The sequence below is a fragment of the Benincasa hispida genome, chromosome 9 (genome assembly GCF_009727055.1).
Source record: "Benincasa hispida cultivar B227 chromosome 9, ASM972705v1, whole genome shotgun sequence".
NCBI lineage: Eukaryota > Viridiplantae > Streptophyta > Magnoliopsida > Cucurbitales > Cucurbitaceae > Benincasa > Benincasa hispida.
The window spans coordinates 81,737,225-81,754,116 of record NC_052357.1 but is presented as its reverse complement, the minus strand read 5'-3'; the positions used below and the strand labels follow the sequence as shown (position 1 = coordinate 81,754,116).

General features: G+C 32.0%; 2 protein-coding genes across 3 annotated transcripts; both read right to left on the bottom strand.

Moving 5' to 3' along the window:
• Positions 1-8,041: 8,041 nt before the first annotated feature.
• LOC120084439 (amino acid transporter AVT6A-like) lies at positions 8,042-12,991 on the bottom strand. Its single transcript, XM_039040217.1, has 5 exons — positions 12,279-12,991; positions 11,793-11,945; positions 10,238-10,441; positions 8,985-9,450; positions 8,042-8,472 (listed from the first exon to the last, which is right to left on the bottom strand). The coding sequence occupies exons 1-5, from the start codon at positions 12,682-12,684 to the stop codon at positions 8,340-8,342; spliced, it is 1,362 nt and encodes a 453-aa protein (XP_038896145.1). The 5' UTR covers positions 12,685-12,991; the 3' UTR covers positions 8,042-8,339.
• A 964-nt stretch (positions 12,992-13,955) lies between these two features.
• Positions 13,956-16,659, bottom strand: LOC120086335. Of its 2 annotated transcripts, XM_039042930.1 has the most exons (4): positions 16,360-16,657; positions 16,085-16,280; positions 15,886-15,972; positions 13,956-14,309 (listed from the first exon to the last, which is right to left on the bottom strand). In XM_039042930.1, exons 1-4 carry the CDS (start codon positions 16,578-16,580, stop codon positions 14,151-14,153), a joined length of 663 nt encoding a protein of 220 aa, XP_038898858.1. In that variant the 5' UTR covers positions 16,581-16,657; the 3' UTR covers positions 13,956-14,150. The 2 variants fall into 2 exon arrangements, with proteins under 2 accessions (XP_038898858.1, XP_038898859.1); XM_039042931.1 differs by lacking the exon at positions 15,886-15,972 and having other exon boundaries at positions 16,360-16,659.
• Between the last annotated feature and the right edge of the window lie 233 nt (positions 16,660-16,892).

Sequence of the window (16,892 nt, the reverse complement as noted above, 5' to 3'; positions counted from 1 at the left end):
CAAAGACATTGATTATATATAACATTTATATTTATCTAAGTAATGTCATGCTCAATGCAAAATTTATTTTAATTGAAAAATATAACAATTATATCTAACAAATATTAAGCACACATATCCATCATGTCATCATACATTATAACAATTATAACATAGTCTGATGCATGAACATGCTTAATGTACCATCATCTAAAATAATATAACACTCATATTAAGATGTATGAATACTTACATTTTGACATGATGCATGAACATATTTATCCTAAGGTGGGATTTTGAATCCAAAGGACATACTTTATGTACCATTAAAAAATAATTTAAATCATACATCCCATGCATAATTAAATTAACAAAATAGTAAAATTGACCATCTATTGACATTCCTAGAAAATAAAATAAAATCTAAAACCCTAGATTTTAGAAAATCCTAAAAGAAAACAGAAAAAGACAAAAAAAAAAAATTACTTCTATACAACGGCGACGGTAGATAAACCAGGGTTCAAAACGACAATCCAACCGTTCAAAACAAGACCCTAGGTGTCCTGAACATATTGACCAAATTTTAGCCGATCCAACGGTTAGAACTTCATTATCGACAAATTTTCAAAAACTGTCCTTGAAAAACCGAACTGTGCTGCATTGTTTTCTCTCCGTTTTTCTTGTTTTGCCTTTGTTTTCCCAGGTTCTTTTCACAGTAACCTTTTTCCATGAAAGGAACGGACCCACATAATCGATTTACAATATATATATATAAAAAAAAAAATCCATAAACACTGAGTTTTACATTGATCTCATCAATTAAAATTGTAAATCTAAATGTCAAATGCCTAAACAGTTAACCTGCAAACCACAATTAAAATCACATATATCTCATGCATATATTTTAAAAGCAACCCATCATTCTATTATGATTTTGTTTCTAAAGAACCGAAAATCAAAATTGCACAGATTGGTCTTTGATACCAATTGAAGGGATCGAATCCCAAGCGGAAACGTGTGATCGCCTTGCAGTTTTGTTTCGGATTTTACATAAACAAAATACGGTATAAAAATAATAACATAATGGATAAACAATTAAGATTAGCATGCATTTACGAGAAGAAAAGAGGGAAGAGTACTCCAAAACATCTCTTCAATGATCAAGAGACACCAGCATAAGTGAAACCTTGTTATTCTCTAGGATCCCAAGAATTGGATGTGTGGTCTCCAAGACTTGGAAGAGGAAGAAGAAGTAGTAGTAGAGAAAAAAATAGAGATTTTGAGAGAAGTAGTAGAAGACTGGGATTCATAATTCCTAATTCAACTGTGTTACAAACATGGGCCATGAAGACCTATTTATAGAGAGGATGGGTGACCCCCTTCTCCTAATTTTTCTTATTCCTACTCTAGTTCTAATTTAATTAATTAGTCCAATAATTAAATTACCATATATATTAAATCGAATTTAATATATACAATTAATTAATAAATAAATAAACATCACATATTTATTTCTCTATTTCTAAAAAATTAATTAATTAATTAATCATTAATTAATCAATTAAACGACTATATTAAATCATATTTAATATAGAATTAATCAACATATAATTATCAAATATTTATATGTATACATCTCTTTAATATTTGAATCTTATTCAAGTATTTTTCTATCTTAATTATAGATCACATCTATAATTAACCATATTATATTAATCTTATTAATATGCAATTGATTTGAACAAATCAAACCATTCCTCTTATATATCCTTTAGTGAGCTAACAAGGTAACCTTATGGACCTACAAATTAGAAACTTCAATGATATAAGATTAATTAATTAAGTTCTTTAATTAAATTAATCAATTTTCGTTAACTACCGGTCACTCCATTAGAGACCGGTAGCTGTACTCTTCACACTATAGATTTATTTCTGTGTTCATGAATATAACCAATCAACAGTGAGTCGACCATTCACAAATTGCTCATAGCTATAGCTGAGTCAAAATATTGTTTTACCTATGTAGTTACATCTAACTCCTTAAATACCACTGATCCCTCTAATGAACAAACAGTTTATAGTTGGGTTTATAGTCCAACTATAAATTAACACCTCTCAGGCCAGTGAGAGGTTAAAGCCTCAATGTTCAAGTCTTAGAATCAGCTATTAAGGAAACAATTTATCTACTTTTTCCTAAGGTCGGGAAATGAGTGATTTCATCTTGTGTAATTGTGTTCCCTACTTCCTACTCAGACAAGTCCCCAAGATGGCAGGCTTGTTAAGTCAGCTAAGAAGGTCACTCTCACCCATACAAGTCAAAGGATTGCCCTCATAGATAGGAGTTTACAACTTACTCAGGTTTAAGGTCAAGTCACCTATAGTTATCCTAGTGAAATGTAAGTCTCTTCTAACAATGGTGTTATATAGAGAGACTATTCATTTTGCGGTTTGGTCTTATAGAAACTCTTTGTATAGAATACCATCGCTCGCATGTCTCCACATGAACGATTAGGATCAGATCATTTGTAACACTTTACAATAATTGTGACATCTACACAGCAGGCCGTATCATAGTGTCACCAAGATAAGGTAAGGTACTTAACCTTATTCATCTACTACAAACCGTTTAGACTTAAATGTGATCCACATGTATGTCTCCATACATGTTTAAGTTTCATAAAATAACCTTGAATCTTAGTTTATTGGATTGATTGCATAGTGTCCAAGTATGCCACCTCCTACTTGCAAAAATTTCGGTCATTTGTGGATTTTGTAAATATACATACATTGGTTGAAATTCCACGAATTTTAGAGAAAGTGGAAATTTTTGGAGGAATTTTCTATTTTCTATAATTTTCCCTTATTTATTTAGTTATTTTATTTTATTTATATATTATTTTAATATTATATGTTTAGAAAGTGGAGATTAGGTTGACGTGTAAAAAATGACTATTTATGTGTTTAGAATTTTTTTTTTTTGAATAGGTATTGTAATTAAAGTGTAGGGTGGAAAAATCGAACCTCAAACCACGAGATTGATAATATAAACATTATGCAAGTTGAGCTATGCTCTTGTTGGCTACGTGTTTAGAAATTGATTTCAAGAATGAAAGTATTTTTTAATGCTTCAAAAATTATTACAAATATTATGTTACTTCATGTTTGACTCTTTAAAATTATAATTGCTTACCATTATTTTAAAAAGTCTTAGCAATTATAAATTAAGGCTTACTTTGAAGTTGTTGTAACTTTTAAAATAAATTATTGCAATTGTGCTATTAAAAAAATTAATTATAAAATAAAGTAAGTTAATGTTTTGTAAATTTTTGCTTTAAACTAAAAAAAATTGGAGATTTTCAAAAATAGAAAAATAAAAAAAAGACTATTTACACAAAGTAGCAAAATTTATTTTTTTATAGAGATAGATAGAAACAGATATAAGTCTATCAATGTTTGTCAGTGATAGAAAGAACGGATTGAAGTCTATTTATATCCATTAGTATTTGTTTGTTATTTTTTTTGTAAATAGTTGGAGTGAAAATTTCTAAGAAAAATGTAAGATGTTTGATGATAAATATGTTTGGTTGTTGCGGTAAAATAGCGACTAAAATAAATCAATTATCAAAATTTACTCTTTTTTTTTTTATATAGTTATATATAATGTATATTTTTTAAATAATATATCATCCATGTCAACTTAAATTTATATTTTATTTAGATTGCTGGTTAAGTACAAGATTATTGTTAAATATGGGAGAGATATGTGCAATTTGAAAATATTTAAAAATTTATTTACGTGTTAGATTTATTTGTATGAATATTATTATTATGATTTAACCAATTTTTGTAAAAATTACGTTTAAAAAACTAAATTTGAGATTTATGAAATATAAAGATTAAAATTGGATAATTAAAATATAGAGACTAAAATTGAACAAATTTCAAAATGTAATTCTAAAATTGGTAGTTTAATCTACAAAGTATGATTATACATAAATCTATTTTTAAAAGAAGGCAGGGAACATGTATAAAAAATGTGAAAATGAAGTTGTGTTAAAAAATATTATTTTAAGAGGATCAATCTTATCAAACATTCAAAATGATTAAAAAAATTTCCTATACTTTTAACGCCAATTCATATCAACGTATACATTTGTGTGAAACACACACATAATTCCGTTATCATAAAGAAAAAAACCCGATATTAGTGAACAGAAAAATCCCAGGTTTTGATAATTTTAATTTCAATTATTATTATTATTTAATTAGAATTTCGATTATTATCAAACTCTAACTACCGTGCTCCTTAATGTAGCAAACCAAGTTAGAAGTTATAGCAAATAATTGTAATAAAATAACGAAAAACATTATATTTCCAGAAGGCGTTTGGTAAACTTACAGATTTGTCCTCATTTAGAAGCGGCAGTATCGTCCTAACGGAGGGGTAAAAGAGGAAATTAGGGAATTAAAGTTGAGAAGCGGAAACGGCGTAAGTGGCCAAATGTAGAATTGGATGAAAATAGTGAAAACACGGAAGAGTTGGTATTGATCAAAATTGGCAGGCCATGATGGGCGGAGATCTTGCCACGTGGAGCGGCGGTGGTCCATAGTCAGCCCATTTGATTGTAAACAGCCTGGACACCACCACAGCCGGCGGTCGTGCCCTCAGGTATTTGCCCGCAATCTCCGCTTTCCAGAATTACATTGAAATTAATTAATTTCTTTTTCTTTCTTTCTTTCTTTCTTTTTTTTAAAAAATAAAATTCTTCCTTCTGACTTTATTCCCCCCCCCCCCCCCCCCCCCTTTTTTTTCTTTTCAACCTTTGTATTTATTTATTTATTATTCGGCTGATTAGGATGTCACCCATTTATTTAAAAAGAAACACAACCACCACAACATAATTAACCTCAAATTCATATTTTTTTTTAAAAAAACATCAATTATTAATTTCCTTTTAGATTGTAATAATAATTCAAATACGTGGATTTATCAAGTATGGTTTGAATGGATTTCTCAATTTCTCATGATTTTTTCCAAATATGGGGAAAAAGAAGACTTTACACATTTCTCAAAAAAAATAAAAACAATGTGTGACAATTTTTTTTAAATGAGAAATCCTCAATTTAATTTTAATTTCATCCCTAAAATTTATATATAATATTATATCTTTTCGAATTTTATTTTAATTTAATTATTAAATTTAAAATGCTACAATTTAACCATAAAGATTTGAGTTTTATTTCAATTTAGTCACTAATTTTCAAGACTTTACATTTTTAATTTTTAATTTTTCATTAATACTCGTTTTCAATTATTGATATCAATCTATTTAATTAATTTAAATAATTATGAAGCGAAAATTAAAATTAATTTTAAAACTGATACAAATAATAAAACTTAATAATTATATTATTTTAACTCTTCTAAAGTTATTTTGAAATTAATTACAATAGAGATGAAAAATAAGTATTGAGTGAAAAAATCAAAGGTTAAAATTGTAAAATTTGAAACCTAGAGATCAAATTAAAAAAAAAAAAAAACTCAAATATTAAGACTAAAATTATAACATTTTGAAAATTTGAAGACTAAATTGACATCAACTCAAAATCTAAGGACTAAATGTGTAATATTTTGAAATTTTAAAAATTAAATAGAAACTAGGCCCAAAATGGTGGATTCAAAAAATAATTTTCCTTTATTAAAATACGATACAAATATGGTTCTAAATTCTAATTATATTCTTCTTCAATATATATATATTATATATTATATATATAATATATATATATATATAATATATATATATTATTTAAATAGTTTCGGTGCCAACTACCAATGAAATTGGAGGCTTTGAGTTGGAATTATTCTAATTGTATAACTTCTATAAAAGAAGAAACACTCATAAATATAACATTACTAAAAAATTTATTAATCAATCATACATTAATTTTAAAATGTTTGCAATGACCATCGGTTTATGGTTCTTGTTGGACTTTTAAAATAAATAAATTTATAGTTAGTCAATTTATGAACAAAGCAAAAATATAGATATAAAGAAAGCTTGTTATAGGCAGATACGATGTCAATGACCATGGGAACCGACACAAGCACTTTTGCTCAAACGTGTTGTGGTCGTGAAGTGGCCCCCGCGTTTTAATATCAAATGCCACATCTCCATTTACTGCAAACGGGTCCCCTCTCTCCCTCCTTTCTTTTTATCCACTTTATCATTTATTATACTAATTAATCATACCTAAAATCAACTGTCAAATTATTCATCTCGCTTAGATTACAATCTATAAACGTTTCAATGTCTTTTTAGGTTTTAAAATTATTAACTGTTAATACTTTGACAATTAACTAAGTCTCTAGAACAGGAAGAAAATACGTAACATCAAAAAGAAAAAAAAAAAAAAAGAAAAAAGAAAATGCAGCGTTTTCATTATTCGTTGAAAATTATGAAATTTATGAATATAAAATTATTAGCTTTTTTTTGCAAGATGATATTTATTCTGTTTTAATTATGCAAATGTAAGGAGAATGGGTATTTAAGATTGTAACCAATGATAAATTGACTGGTGTCGTAATTGCAAAATGATATTATACAAAAAAAAAAAAAAAAAGATAGTAAATTTATGATTCAATAATCAATAATGCAACAAAACGTGCAAATCTTTGCCCAACAATTGCATGTTGTGCATTTTCGTTGTATTTATTGCCATTTACTATGTATCCTTTTCAATCATGTTCTCGATTTCATTTTTTCCACCATATTCCTTTATGAGGACTCTTTATTTTAAAATTAAAATAGACACATTTTTATTGTCTGTTAAAAAAAATAAAAAGGGAAAGTGTTTATTTAAGTAAACAAATCAAAATACTACACAAATCACTGACGAAGATTCACCTATTGTAAACTGACCTGGCAACATTTATTGATAGAAAGCTTGTAAGATTTTTTCCCTATTTGAAAGGGGGGAAATTGTAATTTTAAATAAATGGCTATTGGCTAATGGCTACCCTAAAATTTGAATTCATACCCTTTATTTTTCCCCCTCATGTAACATTGGCTATTAGACTAAATCATAATGGAAAATTGTATTTTGTCCTTTCAGAAATCAAGGAATCAAAATGTTTGTATAACTTGCATAAAGAAAAGACCACGATAGTGATATAATTTGTGGCATATTATTAAAGGTTATGAAATAGGATTTAGAAAGGGATTGGGGATCTTTTTAAATCAACAAACAATGGATATCTGTAAATATATGAAGCAAAAATGTAAAGAACAAAACAAATATGTATAGAGGTTATGAGTTTAGTTTCTATTTTTAGTTTATATTTGATTCATAAGTTTGAAAATGTTAAACTTTTAGTTCTTTAACTTTTGAATTTGATTTCAATTTTGTCCCTAGATTTCAAAAGGTTACAAGTTTTCTCCGGAGATGTGAGTTCTATTTTAATTTAGTCTCTAAATTTCAAGATTTATACTTTTAACTTCAATTGTTCATGAAAACCTACTTTCATTCTTTAATATTAATATCTATTAATTAATTTAAAAGAACTATAATTAATTTCATTTCACTATTTATTCTTCATCACAATTAAAATTAATTTCAAAATTTCAGTTCATAATTTTTTTGAATTAATTTATAGACATTAACGCCAAAACTTAAATGAGCTTTTAGTAAAAAGAATGGAGATAAAAAATGTAAATCATGAAATCTAGGGACCAATCTCAAAGGGTAAAATTATAATATTTTGAAATTTAGGTACCAAATTAGAATCAAACTCAAAAGTCAAAACTTAAGGACTAAAAATGTAACAATTTGAAACCTAAGGACCAAATTGAACTAAACCCAAAACTTAAAAGACCTAAAAAAACATTTTTCCAAAAACAATAATGATAATAAAAAATATATATATTTGAAGCTCTTTCCTAGTAAGTAGCTTGAATCAATTTCATCATTGAAGATTTTTTCTATTTAATCAAACAAAAGAACATGCCAAAAACAGAAACCTGCCACCTACCGGACCCAGAAAATTGAGTGCACAAGGGACTTGACAGTAGAATTTGTGCATATTGGGCCAACCAACGGCCACAAGAGTGAGGCCAATGAAGATCTTTCTCAGACAACGGCACCTTGTGGTTTTAATTACCAAGTGTTCCTACAATATATCAATCAACATTTTGCTTATATGGTTGTTACTTGTTACAAACAAGGCCCCAGCCAAACTGGCTTTTGATGGGACGAAAAATCTAAAAAATGGCTCTTCTGTGCATCTCTGATGTTGACATTGAGCCTCGATCATTTAGCGGAAGAGTTGGCATGAGAAAACGGTTTCTTCTTCTTCTATGTCAAGCGTGTTTTTTGATCACGTAAGAACTATAGATATCGCATGAGATTGCGACAATACTTGACAAAACAGCTAATAGGAACATTATCCATGCTATCAGTCTGTCTTTCTTTGATGCTATCCCACAAGTGTCCCTGTGCAGTTCACATCACATGGATAAATATTGAGTGCAATATCATGTGAACAAAATAGGAAACAGATTAATTTTCTCATATTTGTTTAGATTTTAGGCCAGTGCAATGTGAATCACTAGACTAAGAAAAAGAAATGTCATGGAGATGTCCAGAAAATAAGTGTCAAAAGGCCTCCCTAACCTCCAGAAAAAGATTGAATAACGAAGATCATGTAAACTAATAATGCAGGTGTGAGAGTTCTATTCTAGCATCGACGTCAGAATTACTTAAAAGCTTAAGCTAATGAGTTACAGTGAATCTAATCATATTAACACCTCAATGCTCTCCCTCACTTATGGAGAGGAAATGACATTATAGGGGATTCAAACATAAGACCTTCTGCTCTAACACTATATTTAATCATTAATCAACCTAAGAAGCTTAAGCTGATGAGTTACGGTAAACTTAGTTATATCACCACTTCAGAAATCATTTATATGTTTCAATCAATCGACTTGATAATTCTTGATTACCTGAGGACAAGAGCAGCGGGGAAAATGAACCCAACAGAGATGGCAGCAGTGGCACCAGTGAGCTGAAAGGCATCCCAGATGCTGGGAACAAAGTTAGCTCCAATGAAGATGAAACTCATGAGAGCTGTAGTTATTGAGAAGAATCGCCGGTTATCAAAAGAAATAGGTATGGCATAGGGAAAGAGCAGACCGTCAATGTTGAGGCGAAGGGAGAAAAAAACAATGGGAAATACAAGCATCAGGTGGATGCCATAGCTCACTCTTACAACATCATCAAGCAATGAGCTGTATGGAAGTCCAAGATCTCCATCAAAATTGGCAAGTACATCATCCAGCGTTTGGTCTCCAAACAGGAGAAATCCGAAGAAGCTCGTTGTGATATATACAGTTGAGCATATTGTTAGAGATGTTCGAACTATTGACTTCATTTGGGTGGGATCTTTTAGCTCATTCTCAATAGGGTGAACTGCAAAAAATTCAATTCAAGAAGTTACTAACTCATTATCAATCACATCAAACTTTCAATTCCAAATGTGGTGCAAACTGTTTTCCTTGTTTTCATTAACCAGTTTCTTGTTATAAAATATTAAATACCGCCAATAAGAAACCATGTACCATTAACATTTACCAACCACTACCACTTTAACAATATCATACCGTGTAGAGGATTTTGCATTAACAGTTTGAACCAACAACCAATTAAGGGAGGACCTAATACTTAAGCAATCGAGCTATGCTTGAGCAGGCCCTTCAACAAATATATACTGGCATTATGAAAAGTGCTCACATAAAAGTTAGAGATGGTCCTCTCGAAAGACTATTATATTGCAACTTCATTACTAATATTGCAATATATTTATCTTTAGTATTTTTTTTTTCTTTTTTTTGTATTTTCTGTGTTTTGGATACCTAACAAGTTCTTATATCGAAATCATGAAACTTTGATGTCAAAGTGAGATAAGAATAATTAACTAAAGGGCTCGGATTTCCTTATCAAGTCAGCTTAAGAAAAAAGAAAACATAAATCTTCACAAATCCCCCGAACTATGCCAAAATATGCATATTGATGCAATGATCGAAAATCAACTTACCACCAGAGACATGGAAACTATCAAGGATTATTTTGGAAAGAAAGCATAGATGTAACACCTAGAATGTGTTTGGAATGACTTTCTAAATACTTCAAAACACGTTTTACACCAACAACATTGTTGCTATCGGAAAGCAAGACGAGATAAAAACAAACAATTTACCATTATGTTGACAGATATAGGCAGTGACTAGGATTGGAACAGTGGTAAAAAGTTGCCAAAATGATGCCTGGTCAGTAACTTTAGGCATCAGACGTGGCATTCCAATACTCCCATTCATCAGTTTCGCAATTGCTACTCCAGCAGTGATTGCCACGAAGACAATGGCCAAGCCCACTGATAAAGCTGATGTGTATCTCAAGGAATCTAGTAAAAACAACATTGATCATAAAAGTGAGTAGAAATGACTACAAATTTTCCAGTTTGAAGCCCAATTGACCAGTAAGATATGACCTATTTGAAATGACTTTGTAAACTACGAAACGATCCTAAATAGAAGAAATTTCATTGTTCATTAGTACGCTTTTAAAAATACCAAACAAATATAATCTATCTCAAACAAATCTCCCATAGCAGTAATACAGCCTGAATACAAGTGAGAACTTATATTTGACAGATTTCAGAAAGTGAAATGGTGACCACAGCCACAAGATTGTGAACAGTGAAATGAGTATGAAAAAATAAAGAATCTCAAAATAATTGTTTGGCCTTTAGTTTCTAGTAACCTTGATCTGTATGATATTTGGATAAAAGATATGAATTGGTAATAAGCCAAAAGTAATAATAACAAAAACGACTTCTTTGTCATGGTGCTGCCTCACAGTCACATATTACAGAACTGCCAGCTTTTTGGAGGGTTATTGCATAAAGCGACAAGGGAGCATCTTTTGATCTTACAGAGATAAAACCATTGGAAATTGAAATGGTCCTATACTGACCCAATTGTAAAAACAACCAAGTAGCAATGGATAAAATAGATTAGAAATTATCTAACAAATGGCAATGACAACTTTCACCAGAATTTATTTTAAAAAAACAACTTCAGTAAACAGTTTTTTTCAAATCCTGTTTGACAACTATTTGATTTTCGATTTCTTTGTTTCAATATCCACTTTCTACCAATGTTTACAAAAAACAAGCTGAGTTTGAAAACTAAAAAAAAATAATTTAAAAACTTGTTTTTGTATTTGAAACTTATTTAAGAATTTAGATATTCCTTTACAAATAAGTAAGAAAATTGGAATGAAAGCAGTAAAGGATGTTTGGATCCCCAATTTCACTTGATGTTTGAGTCTTCCATTATAATAGTTGAAGTTCCCAATTATTATAACCCATTATAGTTATAGTAAGACTATTTGAATACTCTCATTATCTATAGTGTTTATTATTATGTAATCATCCTCTCTCCTCATTTGCAACTCACACTAAAATAATTTGCACCCTAGAGACAAACTATTATAACCTTGACTAAAAAAGTTTGAACCATAAATACAAATTATTATAACTCATAAACTATAATAACCAACTCAGTGCCTCAAACTACCTCTATCAATTTCAAAAATGGAAACTAAAGTCTAAAACAAAATTGACACGAGTAACAAAGAAAAGTTGTGGGGTCGTATAGGGTAAAATAAATTAAACATTCTATATAACCTTTCAATTCTAAAATAAAAGGGGCGATATATATATATATATATATATATAGTGGCTAGCTTACCTACACGCTTGAAGGATATTAGAGGCGCAAAAATCAGAAGCGTCGTAAGCAGCATTAAAGATATGCGGCTGGTCCACCAATGTTGACCAAACCATTCTTCCATTACACCCTTATGATGGATGTTATTTGCCGATGTTCCTGAAAACACATCACCTGCAAAAACATCCCATCTATTTTAATTCATGCTCCAAATCCATTTCAATCGTCTTTAAATTCATTAAAATATATTTACACATATATTCAAGCAAGTCACAACCAGAAAATAAGTAAGAAAGGAGATTGAACACAGTTAGAAATATTGTAAAGTTTTCTCACTAATTGGCTTCTAAATTTCTGGGTCAGGCCTTTGAGCTATAGAGCTTCAAACTCCAAATTTCTTGGCAAACAAACTGGGAAACGTAATTCGTGCTCTTAACATAAGCCTAATTTATAATACAATGAATTGAAAAAGAAAAAAAATTGACAGAGCAAAGTCATGGGACCTACCAATGATGATCATGTAGACGACGAGCATGCCCAAGTTATTGACCACGATGCAAACCTGCAAGAGGGTCCGTCCGGCGCTTCCGAGAGAGTCGCCGACGGCGCCGGCGTATGAAACGGATTTGGACGCCCGAGAGAATTTTAGGATGAAGTCAATTGACAACTCCGTCAAAGTCGATCCGAGCATGATCAAGACCAAGCCTGGAATTAGACCTAATTGCTTCACGGCGGCTGGGAGAGCCATGATTCCGGCGCCGACAATGGTGCTCGAGAGGTTGAAGACGGCGCCGGAGAAGGACGCGCCATCTAACCCTACTTCGACCGCCTCCTGGTGGTCGCATTTCTCAGGAAGTAAGGGCTTTTTAGGGCTCCGCCGATACTTGCGGTCGGCGGAAACGAGAATCGTCATCCCTCGTCCGGGATTTGGACGAGGTTCTCAGGGAATTTGGAGAAAATTAAGCGCTCGCGGCGGAGGAAAATATGCCCTCACCGCCGGTGCGCTTGTGTTAAAAAATAAAAACATTGAACTATTAGAGAGGGAATAACGCGGGAACCGACGTGGCGTCCGGGTTGTAGGTGGAGGAGCCAATGAGTTGTACCCACTTGTACAAGTTGAATTCAAGTGGTCCCGCAGCCTTGGCTTCAATTCAACGGTTTTCTCTTGTACGTTATAGTCCCTGCCGAACCATTTCGCCAAAGACTAGACAGGAACTTTTGCGTGACATACCTGTTACCGGGAGCAAGAGAAAGCCGAATCAAAACACGACACGTCGACACCGTCAACCAACTTGCATCCTCCCATGTTAATAATATAAAGATCTCAGATGGTAATATGGTGTAGGAGTCTAATGTGTTGAAATGATGAGCCTCATAGAAACACCGAATCAGCCTCTGGGCTCATTTACTGGGCCGGCTGGTTCTTGTTGGGCAGCGAAATAAATTAGACATTTTATTTATATTTTAAATGTATTTTCGGTAAATTATGATTTTTAACTTATTTTTAGTTAAATTACAAGTTTAGTCACTATATTTGAGATTGTGTCGATTTTGAGAAGATGGAAGATCGAACTTCTAACTTGTTGATATACATACTTGATGAAGTTTAGCTTTACTTATATTAAGTTGTTCCACTTTAACTATACCCATGCTCATTTTGACTTGATCCTTACTAGAATGCCCTATTAAAATTATAGTTTACAAAAATTAAGAGCACATTTAATATTAACTTTGTAAATATCTAAAAATGACTACAATCGTTTTCTTAAAAAAATAAAATTAGTGTTTGATGTCAAACCAAGCAAAACTTAGTTGACATCTAAGTGTATTAGTAATCACGAGATCTGTGGTTCGAATTTTCTATCCCAATTGTACTAAAAAAGAAGAAGCTAATGTTTGATTAAAAAAACAATTACTTTTGAAATAATTAGGTAGAATGATAATTTTTTTTTCTCAATAATCTGTTTAAATGTAGGTATAAAAAAATTTATTCAAAAGTGAATTTTAGCCGATCACTCCTTTGTTTTTTAGCCAAAACAAAGAAACCAAAAATGAAACATGGTGAAAGTTGTCCTAACCAATCACTTTTTTTTTTAAATTATATTTAAAAAAGTTCCAAAATGCATGTAAGAAAATCCAAAGAGGTCTTGTGTACAAGCTCCGACGTAATTTAAGAAAATGTTCTACCAAAGAAAAGGCTGAAAAATACAATAGAGGAATGCCATCAAACATGATATTCAAGGCAATATTTACAATTTCACATTGTAAGTTAGGAATAGAGTTGGATTGTTGCAGTAATGAATAAAAACCTGAAAGGCGAGCTTCAACAGCATGTCCAAAACCAGAAGTATAAAAAACTCAAAAGCAATGGTAGGGCTGTCACTTGGAAGTTTTTCTCTTTCTTTTGATTCCAGTTTTGCCTCCATTGTTGGGATCTAATTCTGATTTTGGACCTTTCAATTTTTCCCCTATAGCTCTACTCCACAGAGCCCTCTCTACATCCGATGGTGTGAAAATTTCTCCTTCTGAGCTTAATTCCTGCAAATGTCGGGAATTAAAATTTGAACAATTAGAATATTTGACTTTAAGTTAAGCTTGTAGTCTAAGATGTAGAAATCAAGGTTGTATTTAGCTCGTGCCTTCGTTTATTCCACATTCCATGGATGTTAATCTCATAACATACACAAACCATATATATAAATCAACAATCTATACTAAATATAGAACTTTACATACTACAAATTCACAAATGAAACAAAAGTCACACAAGTCTAGATTTATATAACTTATGCTTGCATATTATACACTCAAATTTTCCGAACTCAGTTTGAAACGTTTTAGAATGCGGAGCTGTATCATCGCTTTGAGGAACATCTTTGCAGAGCTAAGTGTGAGAGCCCTAGTTGGGGGAAATATTAGTATTATTAGTATGATTACTACTAAGGGATATTCTAGTAATTAGACATTAAGTTTATTAAGTCTTTTGGGTTATAAATAATATGAGAGTATGGTTAGGGGTGTGGAGAATTTTGACGAACATTTGGTTCTTGGAAGAGGATACTCAGCCCGCTAGAATATGTTGGAAGTGTTGGTTCTTTATTTCTATTGCTTGTAGTCATTTTCTTATCAACATTCTATTAGTTGATTTTCCTTGAAGCAAATATATAACACAAGGGTGTGAAAAGGACAATGGACCTCCACATATCTCCATAATAGTATGATATTGTCCTCTTTGGGTATAAACTCTCATGACCTTGCTTTTGGAACCACGCCAAAAGGCCTCATAGCGATAGAGATAATTGTCCTTACTTATATACCCATGATCATTCTCTTCCCCAACTAATGTGGATTTTGTTCGCACTCCTTTCGCACTCCTAGCAATCCTCATCTCGAACAAAGTACCATTTTGAGCCTCCCCTCGAACCAACCATGAGAGCTTTGCTTTAAACCCCAAGGCACCTCCTGTTCATCTTGGGTCACTTACTCTTTATCTCGAGACGTTAGTTCATCTCGAGTCAAATTACTCTTTTATCTCAAGGCACGTCCCGTCATCTCGTGTCAACATCCAAATAAAGCACACGAGCATAAGCATGGATCACACTTGCTCTTATCAAGGTAGGGGAAATCACAAGGCTACCCAGAGGCTCAATAAATTTCTTTGTTCGTTATTTGAGGATTTTACCTATACAACTAGGTTTAGACCAAGGCTCTTATACTAATTGATAAGGACAACAGACCTCCACATATCTCCATAATAGTATGATATTGTTCACTTTGGATATAAACCCTCGTGACTTTACTTTTGGAACCACCCCAAAAGGCCTCATACCAATGGAGGTAATTGTTCTTGTTTATATACCCATGATCATTCCCTTTCCTAATCAATGCGAGATTTGATTTCATAGATATTTGTTTTCTTGTTGGAATTTTCTGTTCGCAGAAAGTCAAAACAAACCAGAGCAATGTAAATGTCAAGAAACAAAGAAATTGTTGACTGAAGGCTGAAAGGATGGAAACAGAAATGTGTCTCAATTCGTTGGATTCTAGGAATGAACTTAATTTCCACACATAATACACGAAGAAAGGGGATTGATTGGAGAAATAGCTAACAGACCTTGGCTTTATCTTGCAATTTATTTGCGAATGATAAGTATTGCTTCAACGAATAATCCTTGGAGTTGCCAAGAGCCGCCTCCATAGCCTACTGCTTCACCATCATAAGTTAGAAATCTAAGCGAAACAAATATTACTTAAATTGCAGAAATCAATGGCTACTGATAATCTAATTGCATCAACATATATCCTGATTTCACCTCGTCGGACATGAAAGGCGCAACATCCGGCGCGTAGGCAGCCAGAACCGCCGAGGCAGTGGCCGGACCAACGCCTTTGAGCGGTGTAAGCTCAGACACGGCTTTGAAAATATCAGGAAGGCATTGGAAGGCCTTCTGAGAAGCCAATTTGACGAGCGATTCGTCCAATGATGAAACGAAGTCCAAAAGACGCGGCCTGAAATTCGTAAAATCATTGATGATTAAGTAATCGTTGAAACCTAAATGGAAAGAAAGAGATAAAGAGCACTGAGAACCTCCATTTTCCTCGAGTGAGCTTCCATTGCATAAGTTTTGAGAGCTCAGAAGTAGTGATGTAAGGGTTAGGGTTTCGCTTGTGGAGAAGACGAGGGAGTTCGTTTCGGTAAAAATCATCGAGAGAAGCCAAATTGGGCTTGCCTAGGGCTTCGATTTGAGATGAATACGAAGAGAGAGCTTCTCTCCAGAGAGTTGGATCGGAGTTTGAGAACTCCATCATTGCACCTTATGCGTTGCCGCTCCAGTCTCCGCCGGCGTTTTCGTATTCGAAGATGGGCGTTTTTTGGCGGCTGAAAGCAAATCTTGATCTTTATTCTTAGCGGTTTTTTTTTTTTTTTAAAAAATTATTATTATTATTTTAAGATTTATAAATTTTGGCTAAATTATTAGGGAAATTGTATCAAATTAAAAATAGGATTTAGTAATGATGTCTTCGATTTTTGAAACCACCCATCTTTTACTTTCAACATTCAAAAATTGAGGAAATTTTAGCATTAAATTCGCTCTTCGATTTCAGAAGAACCCTAACCTA